Source organism: Typopeltis vanoorti, chromosome 3 (genome assembly GCF_054136105.1).
Source record: "Typopeltis vanoorti isolate ZY-2024b chromosome 3, IOZ_Tvanoo_1.0, whole genome shotgun sequence".
Taxonomy (NCBI): Eukaryota; Metazoa; Arthropoda; class Arachnida; order Uropygi; family Thelyphonidae; genus Typopeltis; species Typopeltis vanoorti.
Genome location: NC_143551.1, coordinates 172,293,716 through 172,319,241, shown reverse-complemented (window position 1 = coordinate 172,319,241; position 25,526 = coordinate 172,293,716). Strand labels below are relative to the sequence as shown.

The following is a 25,526-nucleotide window of genomic DNA, read 5'->3' as shown; positions in this document are numbered from 1 at the left end:
CTAAATTAGCTGTATACAAGACAGTGTTCAAACCAATTTTAACTTATGGATCTGAGAGCTGGGTCAGAAGTAAAACACTTGACCAAAGACTAGAGACCGCAGATATGAGAGTCCTGAGAAAGATTAGAGGTGTGAACAGATGGCATCAATGGCAATATCATATTAAAAATGAGGATATTAGGAAAGAACTTGACATTGTCAGCATCCAGGAATGCGTTAGCAGAGCTAATCTCAGGTGCTATGGTCACTTAAACAGAATGGGTGAGGAAAGATTAGCAAAACAAGTGTTCTCTGCTAGGTTGGCAGGAAATCAACCCAGAAGAAGACCAAGATATAGGTGGATTGATATGGTACAAAGTGCCTTAGACAATAGAAATATAAGATCTGATAATGTTGGAGTCTTGACAAGTAACAGACTGATTTGGATGAAAATTGTAGATAGGAAGTTAATAATGATGTAAATTTTTCATGTAGTACTATCATATCCTGCACACCCCTTGAGGGTACATGTCAGGAATCTGATGATGATGATGGTTCCTGTTTAATATTGTTTTTCATCCACTTTACTCCAAATTGTGTCCTCTTCTTCACTCGTGGAATACAGCTTACTATTGCTGCTAACAAATATTCCTTTCATAATTTCCCAAGTACTTATGATATTCTGGCATTTCAAGTCCTCTCTCCATCAAACTTCCTCAAGTTGATATCTAAGACTATCATAATCATCTGCCTTATAATTCCACATAAGTTCCCGTAACTTTGATACTTCTGCATGTCTATTCATCCTCCAAGTCAAAATCACATGGTCATTCTCTCCAACTGGTGGGAGAGATATCATCTCAGTTATTATCAACTCTTCTGATGCTATGACCAAATCCAAAACTCTTGAACCTTTTGTTCCCTCTATTACATGTTGCCTAATACATTTGTCCCTCAAGAATTCTAGAAATTCTCTTCCCTTATTACTACATGCATCTTCCTCTCCCCAATTTATACTACTGTAGTTAAAATCTCCTATAACAATCATTCGTCCTTCACTTGCCACGCTCAACTGTCCAAGCATCTTCTGGTCCCCACTCCTGTGTGCTCCTTGGTTTGTAGCGACACCACACTAAATATCCTGTCTTCCACACACACACCATATGCTTTCAACATCATTAGTGTCACTACCTTCCAAAGCTTCCATCCTTAGAGGACAAAAGTCATCACTTATCATAAGTAGTACTCCACCACCATGATTTCCCTTCCTATCCTGCCAAAAAATGCTATACCCTGCTACTTCTATTCTTGTTGTTATTTCCTCTTCTCTCAACCATGTCTCAGTGAGTCCAATAATCTTTGGCCAGGCTGAAGCTATCAGCACCACCAATAACTCTCCTTTATTCCTGATACTTCTAGTATTAGTATAAAGCATAAAAATACTACTGTTTCTATACCTAGCATTATCCCCTCTAGACTCCACTAGGCTGAGCACTACCTGATGTTGCCCCCCCTTCTCCCAAATACCCATTCCCACAAGAGTTCACCCCTGCTACCATCTGCCCTGTGTATTCTAGTTTCCCTGCATTGACACACCGATTCGTTTAGAATAGCAATCTCTCCAGATGCCTACATCTGGTCTCTTGCAAGTGGTCTCTTGAATACAATTCCTTTCTGTCCTCAAATGCCCTCCAACCATCCACATATTCCAATCCTCTCTTCTAACACATTCTAGCTATTATGTTATTCAGTATTACTGCTCTTCTGTTCAGCTCATCACTATCTTTCCTCTCTGAGTCTTCTTTCATACAACCTCAAGCAAGAATCTTATATCTCTCGCCATCCAATTTACATTGCTTCTCGAGTCATTAGTTCCTACCATCACAATCATCTCATCCACCCTTTCACCCGTCTTAATTGCCATAGCCACACTTTCTATCGTTCCTCCAGGCAAACACTCCTCATGCATCCTATCTTGCACATCCCGGATCGTTGAGTCCACATACATTACACCTTTTTACCATCCTGTTCCTCGTTTGCTCAGCTGCATCCCTCTCCTCTAACACTTTCTCTCTGTGTTCCCCCTAATTACCTGCCTTTCTGACATCACTCTATCCCTGGTTCCAGTGATTCCCTCGCATTCTTCTCATTCCCTCTCTCCAACTGTTTCCATTCTCTCCTCTTCTATCATTCCCATCACTCTCTCTCATTCCCTCTCTTCCAATTATCCTATTCTCTCCCCTTCTATCATTCCTATAACTCTCTCATTCCATCTCTTCTACTGTTCCTATTCTCTCATAGTTTTTAAAATAAATATTTAAAACAGAACTAGTTTTTATCTTATCTCCATAGTAATTTGAAATTGCACCTATACTAATATTGGTATTTTTGGCTTGCAGTCATTCACAAAATCAATCCCTGAAGTTTGGCAGACTAAAGAACCCACTTCATTTGTACATATGAAATATTTTCTGATATTTTTGTGATATTTCTTTTTTTTTCCTAAGTAACTAAGACCTGTGCTTACATTATTACTATGTATGTCTACAATCAAATAATAATAATAATAATAAATTAATTTGTTACTGCACAAAAATATACATTGTATATATACATTGTCTTAGCATTATAAGGTACTAATATGTCCTTGTATATTTATTTATTTTTATTTTTTAAACTCACCTAGGACATTTATTTCCACTTCAGCTTCATCTGTGCCAGAGCTATTGCTTGCAGTAAGGACATAGATACCACTTTCTTTGCGTGTAGCCCTCATTAAATAAAACTTGGTGTTATAATCAACATTGTCAATCCTAAATGTTTCTGATGATTCAAGAAGCTGTCCTTTAAATTTCCAGGTGACTGCAGGTGGTGGTTCACCAATGATATTAATATCAAAATTCACAGCCTGTCCAACCTTTACTGTCACACTTCTCAGATTTGTGCGATCAATTCTTGGCTTCACTATAAAATAATATATACATTTAACTTACAACATATTTCTTTGACTTGCTTTAATGGTACAAATAAGAATAGCAAAACTACCATGGTTATTTATTGAGACATTATTTTATCGTATATTTATCCTCTTTTTGGGTAGCTAATCCATTCATCTGACCCCCCCCCCCAGAACAGCCTAACCATTTTTAAATGTATTAACAAAATAAAACCTACAATTTAAAAGTATTAGATTAATAGTGTTTTTTTTTTTTTCTTTTAATACAAGAGAGGGCAAACCTGATCGTCTAAACACAACACTTTATATTTCCTGGAGCATCATTAATTTTAACTTTCGCATTGGCAAAGTGGATAGCATATCCGCTCTCCAGCTAAAAGGCTGCGGGTTCGAATCCCGCTGTGGGAATGGATGTTTGTAATTGTCTGTGGAAACATCAGTAGTAGTCAGCGGTAGATAGCAAATAATAAACACCCTGATGAAGTTTCGAATAATAATAATATTCTAAAGAGGTTTTGAAATACCATCAAGCATAGTCAAACTCCTGATGATTGATAAGACTTAATGTCAAATGCTGTTTTTTCATCAGAGACTCTCTCATTGTGATTTGTTGTTCAATTACACACACATAAAGCTTAACCACCATGAAGAGGCATTCATGTGTGCATCCACATCAATAATGCACAACAACCATTTACTAATCCAAATTTGTTTTCTTTACTGAATGAGAGGAGAGCCGCTCTCATGGTTACCTTTCTCTTATGTTATAGCAATAAACCTTTCTCTTATTATTATTATTAACAACAGACCTCCATGGAGTCAAAAGCCTCATTGTGGGAAGCAAACAATGTTACACACAAAGCTCATCAAACCATATTTTAAATTCCTTCAATCTATCTGCATTCACCAGAAACTACGTATACAATTTCCAACTATGTTCCCTTGTTCTACCCCTTCCCCATTCTACAATAAATTTCTTCCACATTAACCTGGTAACAACCTTTTACCAACTTATATGTCTTAATCATATCCTCTCTCTTCCTCCTATTCACAAGGTTTTGAAAACTGCATTCCCTTAATCTGTCCTCATATCCCATATCTCAAAGGCCAGTTACAACCTTAGTCAGTCTTCTCTGAATCCTTTGCAAGATACCCCTCATCACTATGAAAACCAGAGGATTGAATCTGTGCACAATAATCCATATGAGGTTTGATCAAGGCTTTATAAAATGGAACCGGAACCTCTTTATTTCTACAAGTTAAGATCCTCCACATCATTGTCATAATGTGATGTGATGACTTCACTACTTGTTCAATGTGACCTCTGAAATTCAGATCCCTGTTCTCCACCACCACACCAAGGTCTCTTATCTCCTCAACTTCTTCTGAAATTTCTCCACTAAGTGTATACTGAGCATCCCTACCAAATTTCATAACCTTACACTTGCCAACCATGAATAGACAGTTCCATACTGTTACCCACTCATACAATCTATTCAAGTTCTCTTGTAAGGCTACAAATGCTTGATTTCTTATCATCTCCCCAGTTTTGCACCATCTGCCAATAGCTGTATATCACCACTTAAATCTATCTCAATATCATTAATATAAAAATTAAATAACAATGGTCCAAAAACTGACCCTTGCAGCACACCACTAGTAACTTTCTCTTTCGAGATAGTGCCCCCTCCCCCATACACAACTTGCTGATACCTGTCTGATAGCCATTCACCTATCCAACTCCCTAGTCTATCATCCAATCCCATTTGCTTCAGTTTCTTGACCAACTTGTGGTGTGCTGTAGCAGTCTATCAAAGGCCTTTTCAAAATCTAAGTATACCACTGTATATGCATCTCCCTTGTCCAATACATTTGTCACTTTAATATAGTACATAAGCGAGTTTGTAAAACACGCCTTCCCTTTAACAAACCTATGCTGACAAGCACAAAGAATACCGCTGTTATCAGCCCATTTTTGTATCCTATATCTAATCACCCTCTTCAATACCTTAAGTACAACTGCAGATATACAGATCAGTCTATAATCTATTGCCTCACCACCTTTGTGAAGTGGAAAAATTTTGCTTTCCTTCTACTCCTTTGGGATTTGTGCTGTTACAAGACTCTTGTTAAACAGATAAGCTAAGGCTGATGATGACTCCTGAGAACATTCCCTTAAGACACGTGATGATATGTCATAGATTCCTATTGCCTTATTGACATCTAGCTTGCTTAACTCCTCATATACCTCTTGCTCGCTCACTATTAAATCTTCTCCCATTTCATTCTCTACACACTGGAGATTCTGATTTCACACTGAGGATGAAACACCCTGATGAACTGCTCACTGAACACCTTGAATATGTTCTCAGCAGCACCCACTTTCTTCTGTTAACAGCATCTTACCATAATCACTTCTACTTGCCACATACTGATAAAATTCCCAAGGCTAAGAAATTAGAAATCTTAGCCTGATTTCTAATTTCTGCTCATACTTCACTTTTCCTGTCCTTACTAAATGAGTCATTCTCCTGACTTGCTGTTTACAGTCTTCATGCAACCGATTATTACCATTATTCATCTTGTGCTGTCAAAGTGCCTTCTTCTTCCAGATTTCATGCTTAATTCCATCATTCATCCATTTTGCACCTACCTTATTCAGCCTTTTGACCTTTGGAATATATTCATACATTGATGTTGTTATGCATTTCTTTGTCAGTTCCCAAGCAGCATTTATTTCGTTACACACTCAACTCCTCACTCCATACTATAGTCCAACCTGTCTCCTAAGATTGTCATTATCAAAATTATGTTCCAATAATAACCTGAATAATAATACTAATAATAATTATTATTATTATTATTATTCAGGCCTTCATGGTTCCCATCATAATGTTTCTCTTAGGATTACTGCCTGCTACCATTTTTCTTTATTTCATGAGAACAATCAGTGCTAACTAAAGTAAAGAATAGAGCATCAATACCTAATTACATAATTACTACAGCACTTCATTCATGGATGCGATACTTCTGAGAATCTGAACAAATATCTGATTTACACTCTTGACTGCAACCGTTATATCATATCAAATATTTTAGAGTTCTTAAAGGTGCTCTTTCCACAAAATATAGATTACCTCCATTCCTGCAGAGTTTGTATTAGCCCAGAAGAGGAGAAAGTATAATAGTATTCTGTTACATTGAAGTTTTTTTCTATCAGTTCTCTTATCAGTTTTTTCCCCTTTTTTCTTTTCAGAAATGGCTCTTTTATGTTGGACATAGTATGATTCTTCAACATCCTTCATAATACTCATTTAAACCGACAAACAAGTATCCTTGTGTGAAGAAAGGTTATCTTCTATAGAATTCTGAAAATAATCTTTCTTCGTATTCCTTGATCGATAATCTAAAAATGGGATTGATATTTCTGTTTGAGCCTTATTACAAGTGAATGTGAAAGCAACATGACAATCATTGAGGAGATCTATAAAAGTGGCTATCTCTTCAACAACTGATGTTCAGATATCAAATTAATCAACCAGCCCAATTTAGGAAGACTCATTCTTACTGCTAGATGTACTGATTAAGAAATGTGGAGAAAGATTATCTTTTAGAGTTGTTTATGGACCAACTAACATGCAAAAGATGCTAGCTCAAACAACTACCTTGGAATCAAAAATTGGATATTATCATATTAATGGTGAAGCATCATTATGTTTATCATAGATGATTTATTTCCCCCAGAACCTGAACTGATAATATCAAGGAAAGGCTACCAATCTTGCCATAGCTACTATGCAATGAAACCAACATATGATGTGCTGGTTTCATTGCATAGTGATAGTGCAATGAGTGAAGGCTTAGTGATTATTATGGGGGATTTTAATTATGGTGATATCAATTGGAAGGAGGAAATATCACGTAGCAAAAAGGAAATGGAGTTCATACATCTGCTACGAGATAATTACTTGAAACAGCACGTAACTGAAGGGACACGTGGTGTGAGAGTGTTGGACCTGGTTATTGGTTCAGAGGTTATGTGCATAAGTAAGGTGACCTCGTTACCTCCAGTTGGTGAAAGCGATCATGTGGTATTGACTTGGGAGGTTGCAAAATCTGTGGATTTTTCTATTAAGAAGGGGTATGTACGAAACTACAGGTTAGGCAATTATAACAAGCTTCGGAGTGAGCTTGCAGCCATCCCATGGCAGAACATATTGCAAGGGAAAGATGTTAGCAGTGCTTTGGATAAAATCAGTGGGTATCTGAGGAAAGCAATATCAGATTGTGTCCCCATGGTCAGGAGGTCAAACAAGGCAGGCATTAGATGGATGAGCAGTAGTATCAAGCTTGAACTACAAAAAAAGAAAATGTTATGGAGAATTTACAAGGAGAAGGGCGATCAGGACACCCATGAGCAGTACAAGGCTCAAGCTAGGAAGGTTACCAGCATAGTAAGAAAAGCTAAATCAGATTATGAGAAGACCTTAGCCAAAGAGATCAAGGGTAATCCCAAAGAGTTCTTCCGCTATGTGGCAAGTAAGAGGAAGAATGACTTCGGAAGGATAACCTTAGTGGGTGCTGATGGTATTGAGGTGACAAAATCAGATGTAATAGTCGAGTTACTGAGTGATCACTTCTCAAAAGTCTATCACCCAAGTGAGGATATCTCTATACCTATAGCAATACCTAATGTGAGAATTGAAGCTAAAGAATCAGAGGTATTAAATATATTGCGAAACTTAAATGCAAACACTGCGGTAGGCTTAGATGGAATATCAGCTCGGGTGTTGCGTGAATGTGCAAATGAATTGTCAACCCCTCTTACCTGGATATTTAATTTAAGTTTGAACTCTGGTATGGTCCCTAGGGAGTGGAAGTTAGGCAAAGTGGTTCCTTTGCATAAGGGTGGCTCTAAAACTGCAGTATTGAATTACAGACCAATCACCATCTCAGGAGTAGTGGTAAAAGTATTGGAAAAGTTGGTTAAAGACAAAATTCAAGAATGGGTGGATCAGGATATGATACTCTATAGAGGCCAACATGGTTTTGTTAAAGGTAGATCCTGCCTTAGCAATCTATTAACTATCCATAATAGAATAACATCAGAGTTGGACAAAGGATCTGGCTACACAGTGGTACTTCTGGATTTTGCTAAGGCTTTTGCCAGGATACCCCATAGAACACTGTTACGCAAATTGGAGCAGATGGGAATGGATATTAAATTGGTGATATGGATAGGAGAATGGCTCAGGGAGAGATACCATAAGGTGGTGTATGGAGGAGCCGAGTCCAGAATGAGGCAGGTGACCAGTGGTGTGCCTCAGGGCTCTGTGCTTGGGCCAATGTTGTTTAATTTGTATAAAAATGATATAGGAAACGGCTTAAAGGGAGATATTCAGTTGTTTGCTGATGATGCAAAGTTGTGTAGTGCAATAAAAAATCAAGCTGATGTTGAAAGTTTGCAGGAGGATTTAAATAAGCTGGTAAAATGGGCAAAAGAAAATGGATGTCAGTTCAATGTGGAAAAGTGTAAAGTCTTGCATTTTGGGATTAAAAGATTACCAGCTGTGTACTACATAGATGGAAAGGTACTCCAAGAGATTGATGAGGCTAGGGACTTAGGGGTATTGGTAGATAAGGAGATGAAGTTCAGAGGACACATTGCTAAGGTGTCCAAGATTGCACATAGGATTACTTGGTTGTTGAGGAACACACTGACATCCAGAGATAAAGAGGTTATTATTCCCCTTTATAAAGCATTGATACTTCCACATTTGGATTACTGTGCTCAGGTCTGGTCACCTGGATTCCTTGGAGATGAGGAGGCTGTGGAGAGGGTTCAGAGAAGAGTGACCAAGTTGGTGAGTGATATAAAAAATGCTCCCTACATTGATAGATTGAGAGCTTGTGGATTGCAGAGATTGGCTGATAGGCGAAGAAGAGGGGATATGATAGAAACATTCAAATTACTAAAAGGTTTTTATAGGATTGATGCAGGGGAAATGTTTCAGCTATGTGATAGTGATGGAAGAACAAGAGGTCATCTCTGGAAATTAAAGAAGAGTGTGGTTAACAAAGGTGTCAGAACAAGGTTTTTTGCCTGGAGGGTGGTGAATGAGTGGAATTCATTGCCTGACTTTGTTGTGAGCTCTTCATCTGTAAATGAATTCAAGAAGAGATATGACAGATATTGTTTTGCTAGTTTGGGTCTCCCGCGATGAGTCTACTGACTCCATGGAGATACCCGTAATAATAATAATAATAATAATAATAATAATAATAATAATGTCAGTTAGCTGCATGTGTTCCAGGATGAAAAATCCGAGTTTCTAGAAAGAAAAATCCTAGCAACTCAATTTTAAGTCAATATTAATTTATTCCTATACAACAGAACTTTGAACCCAAGTGTCTATAGCATAGCTATCAGTAACTTTCTTGTTCTGCACATCCTTTGTTGATAATGAAGTGTGAAAGATTACTATTAGTGCTCTGCCTTACCACCATGACTGCCAACATAAACACCAATTTGAGGAGGCTAGTCTGAGGTGATGTACAATACTCAGTAGAATACTCACAGATTGTATATATAAGAAGCATTTGGCATCAACATAAAACTGAAACATCAGAGATGAGCTTCAGCTTTAGGCCACAATATACGCACAGAATAAGACAGTTATAATGACACTATTCATACATAGACAACAGGAGGCATAATAGCATTGCACCCATTATATCTTAACCTACCAAGCATTAAACTGTTAATCTAATACAGTATTTCAACTGATCTTATTATATCATATTATATTATATTAAAAGTATTGAGATTCTTTTGAATAAGCTAGCTGGAATTATTAGCTGATGAAATGTAGCATAATTCATAATAACAAAACTAGCACAATAAACAAGCATAAAAGTTTATGTATTTATTATTGGTTGTTATTTATTACTATTTATTATTTTCATTATTATTATTATGACTTGATTCACACAATTGAAACACAATCAAAACAAGATATCATTCAGACAACGATTTGACTGGTGATAGGTGCAATTAAGATTCCACCCAAGAATCTAAGAATAGTCTGTCAGGTAGCAGTGTAAAATATGGACTGCTTCAAGTAATGCTGTTTTTTGCAGATCATATGTGGTTAATTCATTGATGTTGGTAGTTCTTGTGATGGTAATAACAGAAGTGACATGGAAAGAAGAGCATAACTGATGTAAATGACAATTAATAAGAAGAAGCAAGTATCTAAGGATGATATGGTTGCTTTATATGGTGACTCAATCATTAAAGGTGTGGTAAAAAATAAAGTGCACAAGACATGTTTTACAAGTGGTACAATAAAATGAATATCAGATGCTTTGCATAGAAGGAAGGAATGGGCATCAGAATTAGTGGTAGGCAAAACAACTTGAATAGCGAGACAAAAAATGTGGAAAGGGATTTGAAGAAGTTGTTGCAGGAAGTGAAGGATAATTGGGAAAGTGGTTGGTTTGCTACCCAGATATGACAGTAGTGAACTGAGAAGGAGAGCGATGATACTAAATAACAAAATGGTTGAATTGTGTCAGATGAAGAGTATTGAATATATGGAATGAATTCAAAGGGAAGCCAGAATGGTTTAAGGCTGATGGGATGCATTTGAATGGGTTTGGTGTTGGTCTCATTTGGAATGATTGTTGCTTAATCAGAGTGCACAGGGTTCATATGAAATAAGTACCCCACTAAGAATGTCATAGAGAGGTTGAGAAGCAGGTTTTGGAAGAACAGGAAGAAGATAAATATAAAAGTGAGAAAGTGATTATAACAGAGCAAAGTGATGCAGTGCAAAACAGTGCAGATGAAAAGAATATAAATGAAAATAAGAGTCAAGATCAGAGAATGGTCAGAACAAAGAGAGAAGTGCACTATATGAAGAGTAGTGAAGATGTTGTGGCCTTACAAGAAGACTTGAATAAATTGAGTGATTGGGCATGGAAATGGAGATGCGAGTTTAATGTTGCAAAATGTAAGGTTTTAAAATTTGGAAAACAAAGATGGAATGCAGAATTTATGCTTGGTGAAGATATATTGTTGGAGGTGGAAGAAATAAGAGATCTGGGAGTGATAGTGGATAAGGATCTGAAATTTAGGGGACACATAGCCAAAATTGTGAAGACAACACAAAGGCTTCTAGGAATGATGCGGAGGACACTGACATGTAGAAGTAGGGAGATTCTTGTTCCGTTGTATAAGGCTTTGATTAGGCCACACAGGACTATTGTGCCCAGATTTGGTTACCTGGTTTTCAGAAGGATGAAGAGATGTTGGAAAGGGTTTAAAGACGATTGACTAAGGTAGTTTTTGACCTCTGGAATGTCGAGTATGAGGAAAGATTGAGAAGATGCAACTTGCAGAGTCTGGTGGACAGGAGGGAGAGGGGAGGTATGATAGAGACCTACAAGTTGATAAGGGGTTGTTATAAGATCAATGGTGGAGAAGTTCTACAGAGAATAGTGGGAGATCAGGGGAGAACCAGAGGTCATCCATGGAAACTGTATAAAGAGGGTGTGAGTAGGGAAGTGAGAGGCAGGTTTTTTTCGTGCAGAGTTGTGAATGATTGGAATGCTTTGCTTGAGAGTGTGATGTCTGCAAGGAGTTTGAATGTGTTCAAGGTATGGTATGATGAGCTGTGTGTGTGATAAAAGGACCTCCCAGATGAGTCTTTGACTCCATGAGGTCTTGGTTTAATAATAATAATAATAATAATAATAATAATAATAATAGCAGAGAGTAAAGAGTGATTGTGTTGATGGGATGACCTCAAAGAGTGGAAAATTGTTATGCTTGTATACTAATGTGTGGAGCATCAGAAATAAAAGGGCTGAGTATGTAGCATTGACTGAATCAGTATGCCCAAAGATAATTAGCATAAGTGAAATTTGTTGACTGAGGATGATATACTGTCTGGACTTGAAATGGTAAGATATAGAAATTTCCAAAAGGATAGGAAGATGAAGAGAGGAGGGGGAGTATTATTATTGATAGCAGTGGAATTCTGTCCTTGAAGAGTCAAAGTGGAAATAGTAGTAAATACGTCTGAAGATTTCGAAGCTGTTTAGTGTGAAGTTGAGATCAGTAGAATAGTATATCTAATAGGATGCTGTTTATAGGCCAGGAAATGTGGAGAGTATTGATTGTGAAATATTTAGACAGATTAGTGTCAATTAGCATCAATACATTGGATTGATGAAGTGTGTAGAAAAGATGTTGAGAGTGCATGGAAAATGATAAGGCAACACACAATACAACACTCTAACACAAGCAATGCAAAACTGCACACCAAGTTAAGCAAATAAAGAGAGTAGGAGTGAGACAGATGAATAGTGAAATCAAGCAAACAATATTACAAAAGAGGTGGGTATATGGAGGAGGTAGAAGACAGTTCATAGAAATTCTGTTCGTAGAAAGACTGTTCGCAAAAGAGTTTATGCCCTTCATGCATCTTTAAACAGATGAATGAAGGGCATAAACTGCAGGCCAGAAAAGTGACAAGAATGGTTATGAAAGAAAAAGTAGAATATGAGAGGAGACAATCAGGTCAAACCTAATCCAAGGGAATATTTCTGCTATGCGAAAAGCAAGAGGGAAAATAATTATGGCTGGCTGACAGTATATAGCTATGGTAGACGAGTAATCATAGTGAATGATATAATGGAATTATTTAACAAACAATTCATCAGTGTATATCATAGTGGTGTGAATAATGCTGTGCAACATGTAGAAGGGAGGCAAGGATTAGGAGAATGAAAGGCGGAATTAGAGATATATGCCAGCCTGGTTGGCCAAGTGGTTAGCATATCTGCTCTTCAGCCAAAAGGCTGCAGGTTCAAATTCCACTATGGGCATGGATGTTTTTCTCTATAGTATTATTAATTCTCTATAGGAAGATTTGAATAGACTTTTAGCTTGGACAAATGAGTGGGATTACAGTTTTAATGTTGGTGGAGTTTGCAGTTTGAATTGGTGGAGCTGAAATACAGCTCCACCAATTCAGGAAGAAGATGAGATTCGGGATCTTGGAGTGATAGTGGACACTGGACTGAAGTTCCAAGGGCACATCACACATGTTGCAAAGACTGCACATTGTATTGCTGCTATGATAAAAAGTACATTAACATATAGGGATAAGGAAGTGGTGGTGCATCTATATAAAAGGCACTAGTCAGAAAACATATGGATTGTTGTGCTCAGATTTGTTCACCTAGTTTTCATTGTGATGTGGAAATACTAGAGAGGGTCCAAAGATGAATGACCAAAGTGATATCAGAACACTAGAGTGTTGGTTGTGAAGAGCATTTGAGAGAATGTGGATTATTACAGAGGTTGGGGAATAGGAGGAAAAGAGGAGATATGATGGATACCTTGACATTAGCTAAGGGATTCTATCAGATTAATACAGAAGAAATTATAAGAAGAGTGGATGTTAGGATGCGAAAAACGAGAGGCCATCTGGAAGTTGTATAAAGATGTAGTGAAGAAGGGTGCGAGGAGTAGATTTTTTACATGAAGAGTTGTTAATGAATGGAATGCAATGCCTGAGGGCAGTGCGAATGCAGGTAGTTTAAAAAATAACTTGAACGCTCATTATGACAGACAAGTTGCTGGTTGAGTGGGCCTCCCACAATGAGTCTCTCAACTCATTGAGAGTTTATTAAGAGTTTATTTTTCACTTGGTTAGACTATAATAAGTTTAGTTTAATCCATTATCCAAGTGTGAGCAAACAAAGTTTGTGCCTGAAAGTATCTTCAGGACTGGGGTAAGGTAGTACAACACCAGGCAACTCCTTGCAAAGGTGGAGAAAGTTCTTATCGCTCCTATCTCAGTATCTCCCATAATGCAAAGCACATCTCCTTGTGGATATGTGTGATGCTATGCATTAAGACAAGGGCCACTACCCATACTGGTTTCGACCTTTAGTGAGCTCCCATTGACGAGACCTCAATAAAGAAATTGGTATGGGTAGTGGTCCTTGCTTTAATGCATAACATCACACATATCTGCAAGGAGATGTGCTTTGCATTATGGGAGATACTTAGATATGAGTGATGAGAACTTTCTCCACCTTTACAACGAGTTGCCTGGTGTTGTACTACTTACCTCAGTCCTGAAGATACTTTCAGGTGCAAACTTTGTTTGCTCACACTTGCATAAAGGATTAAACTAAACTTATTATAGTCTGTCAATGCCATGGAGGTTACCAAATACTACTACTAATAATAATGTTGAATTCTTATAAATAGTTGGATGGCTTCTTTGAAATTGCACCAAGTGCACACTGATAACAAATGGGATGACTTTGGTGTGTTTAAGCCACAGCCAACTAACTTTGATTGCCAGATCTCCATATTTTATCATTTTTTCTAGTTCTTTGTTTTTAATGTTTATCACTGAGTACTGTGATGTCAATAATGCAAACTTCTTGATGTCCAATATTTGCAATCTAAGGTCTATCGTCTTCCAAAGGCCAAACCGTTTGTATTCTAAAGCCAGCCTGGTTGGCCAGGTTAGCATATCCAATCTCCAGCCAAAATGCTGTGGGTTCGAATCCCACCATGGGCATGGATGTTTGTGATTATCTGTGAAAATACCAGTGGTTGTGGCGGAAAGTAGATAGCATCGGTGTAGATGATGTGTGGTTGGTGGATGAGGTTGAGTGGTGGAGACAGAGAGTTGTAGAGTAGGTGCCTTCCCTCGATGAGTCTTTGGACTCTATGGAGGTGTCAAATAATAATAATAAAGTCCTAGAGAATTTCTGCTGTCTTGTTTTCCAATACTGTTTCTATTTTATGCTGCCACTAGTTATCAGAAGTAGGAAAACCATATTTTTTTAATACATGCCAATGAATTATTTTGGCTACTTAATCATAGGAGTATTTGTAATCATCTTGCTGCATGCACTGATCAAATATTCTACACCTTCATCTTTATTGTCACATAATCTGCATTTACAATTATTACTGATGTTATGTTCTTAATTTTTGCTTTGACTGTATTAGTTAGTAATGCCTGTTCTTGAGCTGCTAGAATGAATTCTTCTGGTTTCTTTTTTTAATATATCCATATTGTAGCCATTGCCATGTCTTGGTCATAACAATTTTTTTCTCTATGTCTCTAAGAAACTGGCCACACAAGGGTTTATTTTTTCAGCAGATATATGTTTTTTTTTTTTTTTTTTTTTTTTGTAACTGATTTATTTCATATTACTTTTAGAAGGCCTTCTTGTTAAATGGCTTGGGGCATCTGCTCACTGCTACCATCAATGTAATTTTTTTAAACTAATTTATTCTTCTTCTTTGACAGTTTGTCTCATTTGCTGCAGAGCCTGTCACCTATTCTTCTTGGTAGATACATCTGGTTAACATCACTTTGTGGATGCATTACATGATGCTTAGTCATTAATTTACTAGTTTTCTGTCCAGATGTTGTTTTGCCCAGTCCACTATGCCAGCTATTGAATCACTGGCATAGCCCAAGAGTTCATGGCTCGAATCATGTTCAATCCATTAAGTACTGTTCTTGGAATGTTCCTTACCCTTTTGGTATTTTCCACTGCTGCTTGCTGTTTAATTTTGAGTGGAGATTATCACTAGCTTCTAATATTCCTAGATACTTATAGTGTTCGTTAGCTGAAATTGGTTTTATATAGCTCTCTTAGTCAAAATTAAAATTGCTAACATCATTAAGTTTTTTCATTTATTAGATAATATTTTGCATTTATCCCAACCAAATTCCATTTTGATGTCCTGACTGAAAATACAAATTGTGTTCAGTAATAAGTCTATTTGCTCTGCCTATTTTCCATATAATTCAAATCATTCATATACAGTAGATGGGAAAGTTTTAATATTATATTTAGGAAATTTCATATCCAAGTTTTTTTTTTTTATTCAAAATCATAGATAAAAGTATCAAAGAAATGTTTGAGAGTAATGGTGACAGGGAATCACCTTGGAAAATTCCACACAAATGCTAATAACTCTGAATCATTCATTATTAATTATTAAAGTTGCTTCTACAGTTATATGGTATCAATGGGGGATTATATCAAGCAATACTTAGTCTTTATTTGAGTTGTAAGTCAGCAGTTAGAAATGAAGGAAGTACAGGAAGGTGGTTTAATGTTAAATCTGGTGTGACACAAGGATATACATTATCCCCTCTGTTATTCGTTATCTATATTAATCACATTATGAAGGAAATTGGTATTAAACATGATATTGGAGATGTTAATGTCAGCTCTTTGCTTTATGTGGACAATCTTATACTTCTAAATAAATCCACTACAAGTCTGCAAGATTCTCTGACTAAATTGAATGGCTGTTGTAATAGATATAGTATGAAGGTCAGCAATAGGGGGTGCTTAAGGGTCAAAGCTGTATAACTGAGAGGAGACCTCCACATAGCCTTTAAAGGAATGCGGAGAACCGACCAGGGCTTCTGACCTAATGTCCAATCCTCACCTTCTCGTGGTGCACCCTGTTGGGTATCTACTTTGATACTGAACGAACGAGGATGGGCTGGCAATTTGGGATTTAGCCGACCAAATTGTATTCTTATTGGTTAAACCAAAATAAAAAAATGATGGTACAACATGACAAAATTTCATGCCGGCTGGGGCGTCGCCCGGTTAAACAAGGCCCCCGTTCTTTTCGCCAGGGAACCAGGGCGAACAGCGAAAAGTCAGCTACTGGAACAAATCTGAAAACAAACCCCAACTCAACATCACCAGAGTTAAAGATCGGTACTATCAACATAAGAAGCCTGAATGGCAAAGAAATGGAGCTAGCTGAGGAATTAGATAAGTACCAGATCGACATAATAGGGGTGACTGAAACAAAAAAGACCAAAACTGGTCAGATCTTTCTGAGCAATAAATACAAAATGTTATATTCAGGCAATGAAATCAACGAAAAGAAGGAGTAGCCATAGTATTCAACACAAAATATGAGGCTAATCTTCTTGAATGGCAGTCAGTCTCAAGTAGAGTAATGTGGGCAAATATGAGAATGGGGAACTGGACAATGAGACTTATTTGTGCCTATGGTCCCACAGAAGGTTCTACTAAGGTAGAAGTGGAGGAATTTTTTGAGGCTTTAGGAAAAGCAACTGACACAATGAAAAAGGAAAACTTGGTCCTTGTTGGGGATCTAAATAGCAGAGTAGGAAATGATTGTGAGACATACAAAAATATTTTGGGAAAATTTGGAGAAAAGAGCAAAGCTAATAATAATGGCAAATATCTGTTGGATTTCTGCTCAGGACATGGACTGGTTATTACTAACACCATGTTCCAACATAAAAATGTGCACAAATTCACATGGAGAGAAGAGGCTAGGAATAAGAAGTCTCATTCACTATGTTATTGTTGATAGTGATGTTTTCTCCCTGGTGCAGGACACCAGAGTGTACAGAGGATTTGAAATTGGAAGTGATCACTATTCAGTCTTGAGCAGGATAAAATTGAATTTCATATTGAAAAGAATAACATGTAAGAAAGTTTTAAAGCGAATAAAAGTTGAGCAGCTCTCAGATGTGAACTGTAGACTAAAATACAGAAATATTAGTGAAAAGAAAATGAAAGAGTTTGAGAACAGGAATCAAACCTTGGAGATTCAGTGGCAAACTCTGAAGGAAACATTGATTGATTCTGCCAGAGAGGCATGTGGTGAGGTTGTGTGCAAGGATAAAAAAAATCAGAACTCTCTGGTGGACACAGGAAGTTAAAGAGACAGTGAATGAAAAGAAAGGAAAAGAAGAAAGCATACCAAAAGTTCCTGGCAAATAAGTCAGCTTTTACTCTTACAGAATACAGAGACAAATGTAAGAAAGCTAAACAGTGTGTAAAACTAGCTAAACAAAAGTCATGGGAGGACTTTGGCAAGAATATAGAAAATAAATATCAAGAAGGTGGCAAAATATTCTGGAGGTTGTTGAAGAAGCTTAGGAATGGAGGAAAGAGTGCTGTAAAAGGAATTAGAGATGATAAAGGTGACATGAAAACAGGAGAAAAAGATATCCTTGAAGTATGGAGTAATTACTTTGAAAAACTGCTAAATGAAACAAGCAGTGATGACAGCACAGTGACAAAAAACACTGACCAGGCATGCAGTCAGGAATACATATCCATACTTGAAGTAGAAAAAGCCATCAAAGGCTTGAAATGTGGAAAGGCAGCAGGAGTAGATGATATTCGACCAGAAATGCTGAAGTATGGTGGTATAAGAGTCTTAAAGTGGCTGCACTGCATAGTTCAGAAAGCCTGGACAGAGGGACGAATTCCCGATGATTGGAGTAGAGCTCTCATAGTACCCATATATAAAAAGGGAAATAAAACAATGTGCGAATTACAGAGGTATTTCCTTACTGAGTTCCTGGCAAGATCTATGCAAGTATACTTGAGAAACGGTTGAGAAGAATTGTGGAAGAAAAGCTTGGTGAAGAACAAGCTGGATTCAGGCCAAATAGAGGCTGTCAGGATCAGATCTTCACTTTACGGCAAATAGTCGAGAAAGCATGGGAATATAACAAAGATCTGTATTTAAGTTTTGTCGATTTGGAAAAGGCATATGACAAGGTGCCAAGAGAGAAGCTATTCAATATGCTGCAGTTATATGGTGTCAATGGGGCATTATATCAAACAATACTTAGTCTTTATTTGAGTTGTGAGTCAGCAGTTAGAATTGAAGGAAGTACAGGAAGATGGTTTAATGTTAAATCTGGTGTGAGACAAGGATGTACATTATCCCCTCTGTTATTCATTATCTATATGGATCACATTATGAAGGAATGTGGTATTAAACCTGATATCAAAATTGGAGATGTTAATGTCAGCTCTTTGCTTTATGCAGATGATTTTATACTTGTAAATAAATCTGCTACAAGTCTGCAAGATTCTCTGACTAAATTGAATAGCTGTTGTAATAGATATGGTATGAAGGTCAGCAATAAAAAGACAAAGACAATGAAAATAGGCAGAATCATTGAAAATGTCAACTGTGTTGTGAATGGAGAACCTGTGAAACAAGTAAAACATTTCAGCTACTTAGGCACAATTTTTACTGAAGATGGTAAACTAAATATAGAAAAAGACAACAAATCAGCAAAGCTGATATGGCGGGAAGTCAATTGAATAAATTCATATGGAATAAGAAGGAAATTAGTCGGAACACTAAATTAGCTGTATACAAGACAGTGTTCAAACCAATTTTAACTTATGGATCTGAGAGCTGGGTCAGAAGTAAAACACTTGACCAAAGACTAGAGACCGCAGATATGAGAGTCCTGAGAAAGATTAGAGGTGTCAACAGATGGCATCAATGGCAATATCATATTAAAAATGAGGATATTAGGAAAGAACTTGACATTGTCAGCATCCAGGAATGCGTTAGCAGAGCTAATCTCAGATGGTATGGTCACTTAAATAGAATGGGAGAGGAAAGATTAGCAAAACAAGTGTTCTCTGCCAGGTTGGCAGGAAAATCACCCAGAAGAAGACCAAGATATAGGTGGATTGATACATTACAAAGTGCCTTAGACGATAGAAATATAAGATCTGATAATGTTGGAGTTTTGACAAGTAACAGACTGATTTGGAGGAAAATTGTAGATAGGAAATTAGTAATGATGTAATTTTTCATGTAGTACTGTCATATCCTGTGCACCCCTTGAGGGTACATGGCAGGAATTTGATTATGATGATGATGATGAGGTCAGCAATAAAAAGACAAAGACAATGAAAATAGGCCAAATCATTGAAAATGTCAAATGGAGAACCTGTGGAACAAGTAAAACATTTCAGCTACTTAGGCACGATTTTTAGTGAAGATGGTAAATTCAATATAGAAATAGACAACAGAATCAGCAAAGCTAGTATGGTGGGAAGTCAATTGAATAAATTCATATGGAATAAGAGAGAAATTAGTTGGAACACTAAATTAGCTGTATACAAGACAGTGTTCAAACCAGTTTTAACTTATAGATCTGAGAGCTGGGTCAGAAGTAAAACACTTGACCAAAGACTAGAGACCACAGATATGAGAGTTCTGTGAAAGATTAGAGGCGTGAACAGATGGCATCAATGGCAATATCATATTAAAAATGTGGATATTAGGAAAGAACTTGACATTGTCAGCATCCAGGAATGCATTAGCAGAGCTAATCTCAGGTGTTATGGTCACTTAAATAGAATGCTAGAGAAAAGATTAGCAAAACAAGTTTTCTCTGCCAGGTTGGCAGGAAAATGACCCAGAGGCAGACCAAGATATTGGTGGATTGATACGGTACAAAGTTCCTTAGATGATAGAAATATAAGATCTGATAATGTTGGAGTTTTGACAAGTAACAGACTGATTTGGAGGAAAATTGTAGATAGGAAGTTGGTAATGATGTAAATTTTTCATGTAGTACTATCATATCCTGTACACCCCTTGAAGGTACATGTCAGGAATTTGATTATGATGATGAAGCAGGCAGAAACGGACATGTTTTTGCTAATTCCAAATATTTCTAGTGATTTTAGGATCCAGGAGTTGGGGAGAGAGGTCAAATGCTTTCTTTGTATTCTATTCATACCATCTTTAAGTTCATTTATTGTCTTTTGAATTTCTGAGGATTATTTTATCAATATGGATCTGATCTTTTGTTCCTCTAGATTTTTTAAAATTGCCTCTTTGTTCAATTGGAGAAATTTGATTATCTGATAATTAGTGGTATACGGAGTTTGCTATGATTACAGTGAACAGCTTAAGCATAGTTGTCAGGTGGCATGTTATCAGACAATAATTGCTTGAATTCACACCCTTTTCCTAATCTTTCATGAAGAGAAATGTATGCCCAGATATCATCCAGTCTTCAAATGAGCCTGACCGCAACAAATGATTAAGTAGTTCTGCAATTCAATCATGTAGACTGGTTAGATGCTGCAACCAAAATCCATGTAATTCATCTTTGCCTGGTGCACTCTCAGTTTTTTTTTTTAATTTTTTAGCTTGTGGACTGACCGTGTCTTCAGTAATAATAAAATTTTTCATTTGTTGTTTCATTTCTGATTCCATTTCCTTAATCCACGAGGCATTTTTCTTATGTTCAATAGGATTTCCCAGACTTACTTCCAAAAGTTGAGTGTTTCTTCTTTTTTCTTCTGACTGATTATTTGCATTTCAGATCTTTCATATTTCAGATTTTTGATGCTGTGTGATGAGGGTTATAGAGTAGAGTGTTCTTCCTCAATGAATCCTTCCACTCCATGGAGGTGTTATGTAATAAGAATAAGCATTAGAAATTATCAAAATTCATCTAAATCATAACAATTTTCTAAAAACATGAATAACAAAATATTTTTAAGTTATACAAACAATCTGCAATATGGTTACTATTTATCAGACATGAAACTGCCACAAAAACAAAGTGTGAAACTTACAGAACCGGGGCTTTGCAATATGAGGTGATGTAGCTTCACTAGGCTGTCCAGGGCCAGCTTTATTCACAGCCCTAACTCTGAACTCATACTTTTCACCTTCCCGTAAGCCTGACACTTTGCCTTCTGTCATATTTCCTGGAACTTCAGCAGCCTTTACCCAATCTGAACTAAACTTATCTTTCTTTTCGATAATGTATCCAGTGATTGGTGCATTTCCATCACGTACTGGTCTATCCCAATGTAGCTTTACAAAATCTTTATCATAGTCAACAATTTCAGGAATACTAGGTGGACCTGGTTCCTCTGTAAAGGTAGAAAAAACGAAATTTGAGTATGACAGTATAAGAGTATTAATTTATTCATTTGAATTAAAACTAAACACAATATGGATGATTAAATTTTTAAATAATTTTTTATTTTAAAATTAAATAATTAAATTGAAAATATAAATATGGATGATTATCATTCATATTAATTTAAATGATATACTGAATTCTTTTACAAGATAATTCATAACCAGCAGAATACAGAAAGATATGCCAATAATTGAACTGAATTTCAAAACATCAAATAAGAAGAAAAGTGCTGCACAGTTGCAATGAAATTAAATACAGCCAACACAAATGTTTGGAGAAGCAAGGTGCAATTTAGAAATGTCAGACCATCAACATATATTTATATATATATATATATATATATATATATATATATTTATCAATTATCTAACCTTCAGATGATTGAACTTTTAATTAAAGAACCCTTGAATGGGCTAGCATATCAATCAACTTCTGATACAACATGTAAATATATCTTCAGATCTTCAGTTGTCTAATTCTGCAATTGGAAGAACGATGGTACATTGCACCCTTCCATTGGAATAGGCCTAAGTTCGATTCTTGTTGCGACGGGAGGAATCTTTATCTGGACGATTTTCAATCGAAAGTGAGTTAGCCAATCGCATACGGAGGTAGAAGGGTTTTTTCTCCCAGTAACTCGGGTTTTTCATTCTGCATACACAAATCAGCCCTTCAGAACACACGCAATTTACAGACATAGAATAGTTGTGGTGCTGGAAATGGGCGGTAGATGGCATTGATGGAGACGACTCGCAGTAGAGGTTTGGTGTAGTGGTTGAGACAGTTGAAACAATTGTAGGTATCCTCCAGCGATGAGTCTTCGGACTCCTTGGAGGTGTCAGGAATAATAATAATAATAATAATAATAATTATCCAACCAACAAACTTGTTCTCCATGGTGGTCATACCATCAACATATATCAGACCATCAATATATATATATATATATATATATACACACATATATACAGTAGGACTCGGATATAACAATCACAGTTACAGCGAATTCACATTTATAACAAATAATTTTGAAGGTATATTTCAATTACATTTGATTTAATGCATGTATTTCATGTTTATTACGAATTCATTTGACGGGAATAATGAACGAATAATACACGTTAGTCGTTCCTTTGCTGACATTTTATACGTACACATTTTCTAGTTGTGGAAAAATGTCAGGAGTCAAACGGAAAATTTTATCAGTTACCGAAAAAGTAGAAATTATACTAGAGGTGGAAAGTGGCCAATCAAATCTGACAGTAGCAAAGAAGTATGGTTTGTCCCCATCTACAATATCAACAATTTGGAAGAATCGTGAGTTGAATCTGAAAGCTTTTGAAAACAATTTATTGAAGAGTAAAAAACTTAAAAAAAGTGTAATAGAAGTGATGTTGACGAGGCACTTCTTTCGTGGTTTAAAGTGCAAAGAACCGCTGGTTTGCCTATTAGCGGACCAATTTTGAAAGTTCAAACTGAAAAATTTGCTGTTTAACTTGATTATAGCTATTTTAAATGCAACAATGCGTGGATTGATCGCTTTAAGAACAGAAACAATATTGTCTACGCAAAAGTAAGTGGCGAGGCATTGTCCATTGACAAAAACGTTGTTTCTGACTGGATCAAGAATGTATGGCCGGACATCAAACGAAGGTATGGATACAACAACATTTATAATGCAGATGAAGCAGGGTTTTTTTTATAATTTAATACCCGATAAAGCTTTTCAATTTAAAAACAAAAAGTGCATTGGCGGAAAACTTATCAAAAATAGACTCACAGTTTTAGTTTGTGCGAACATGACCGGTAGTGATAAAAGAAAGCTTCTTGTAATTGGAAAATCAGCAAAGCCTAGATGCTTTAAAAACTTCCCATTGATTATACAGCGAATAAGAAGGCCTGGATGACATCTTCAATTTTCGAAAATGAAATTAGCAAGTGGGATAAAAATCTTCGCAGTGAAAACCGGAAAATTTTGTTATTGATAGACAACTGTCCTGCTCATCCTGTAGTGGCTAATTTAACAAACATAAAACTTGTTATTTTGCCACCGAATGTGACATCTGTCTTGCAACCACTTGATCAAGGCGTAATTAGATGTTTTAAATCCCATTTTCGTCGTCTGTTAGTCTTGGAACTGATAGAACGCAGAGAAAAATCCACAGAAAATGCTTATGCTTACGACTCGAAGATCAGTGTACTTCACGCAATACATTTAATGAGTGATGCCTGGTAATTTGGTAACAATGTCTACGATACAAAACTGTTTTAAGAAAGCTGGTCTTAAGGAATACGAGTGCGAATCTGAAGAAGATGAAGAGGATAACTTACCATTATCAGCATGGTTAAAAGCGCAAGACTTGAACAATTTTGAAACGTGCGCAGAGATTGATAATTTTATAGACATTGATAATGCCGTCGCAACTTCGGGTATACCGACAGACGCTGACATCTTAAAACAAATCTCTCATACACCAGAACAAGATAATAGTTGTAGTGACTCTGAGGAAGAAAATAGCAATGATGAGAAAATCGTTACCTGGTGTGAAGCAGAAAGTTCTTTACATATTTTAACAAGATTTATGGAATTGCAATCTGTAAGTTCAGACGACACAGTCAAGCATCTTAGTGGTATAAGGAACAATTTCAAACATATGAAATATGCGTCTTATGCAAAGCAAAGCATGCTTGATGATTTTTTATGTAAAAATGTGAAGTTTTAAAAATAAATTTTTGTTCTTTATATGTATGTATGCACATATGTATTTATGTTACCCAATATACCTATGCTGAGAAACATCTGAAAACATTTTTAATTCACTCAAATTATGACCTTCTTGGATATAACGAATGATGGTTATTATGAACAAATATATGCGGTCCTGTGGAATTTGTTATAACTGAGTTCTACTGTATATATATATATATATATATATATATATATATATATATTTTTTTTTTTTTATAAAGAATTGAATGACTAACATCTTCTGTTGCAATGATGAACTAGAGAGAAAATCGTGGAATCTAGAGAAATCATCTTCAACCCTGTTCATCTAAATAATAACTTGAGCTACAACCTCCCAGAATGTCATTCAGCTGTAATCATGTACTGGCATTCACGAGATGCTACTAGCATGCACTTTCCCAACAATACAACTAACGAAAGAACAGCTTTAAATACAACCACAACGATTTAATGCCAATTATGTATAGACACTCTCTATGATGTTCATAGTTTATTTAAGTTTCAGTGTTTTAGTGTTTTTTCTTTTTTCTTTCTTTTATAATGTCACCTGATGAAGGATATTACAAGCTGAAACTAGGTTTTTTTTTTTTATATTAAAACCTTTTTACTTAAATCTTGGTTCTAGTCATTCAATTCTTTATAAAAATATGTATGTTAACCGAGTTAATGATCATTCTTTCATATATATATATATATATATATATATATATATACTAGAGGGGGCTCCCCCCCCGTGCCTACAGTGATTGATATACATATTATATCAATATGATATTGTCAATGGATTGCAAGGGGACATTCAGTTGTTTGCAGATAATGTGAAGTTGGGAAGGGTTATCAGTAATAGTGCAGATGTGGCAGCCCTGCAAGAGCATTTGAATAAACTAGACAGACGGGCAAATAAATGGGGTTATCGGTTCAATGCAGCAAAATGTAAAGTCTTGAGGTTTGGGATCCATCGATGGGATGCTGCATACTCTATTGGAGGAGATATACTGGAGGAAGTAGGGGAGACAAG

The 25,526-nt window shown here is 36.3% G+C and overlaps 1 protein-coding gene across 5 annotated transcripts in view; it reads right to left on the bottom strand.

Annotated features, from left to right (window-relative positions):
- Positions 1–25,526, bottom strand: part of LOC150108743 (twitchin-like) — a 2,666,638-nt gene that overhangs the window by 1,505,004 nt on the left and 1,136,108 nt on the right. For all 5 annotated transcript variants that reach the window (XM_090390962.1, XM_090390961.1, XM_090390964.1 and 2 more), the window contains 2 exons: positions 21,404–21,706; positions 2,662–2,943 (listed from right to left, as the gene is read on the bottom strand). In XM_090390962.1, the coding sequence (XP_090247088.1) occupies positions 2,662–2,943; positions 21,404–21,706 (585 nt within the window). The remainder of the gene's footprint in view (positions 1–2,661; positions 2,944–21,403; positions 21,707–25,526) is intronic.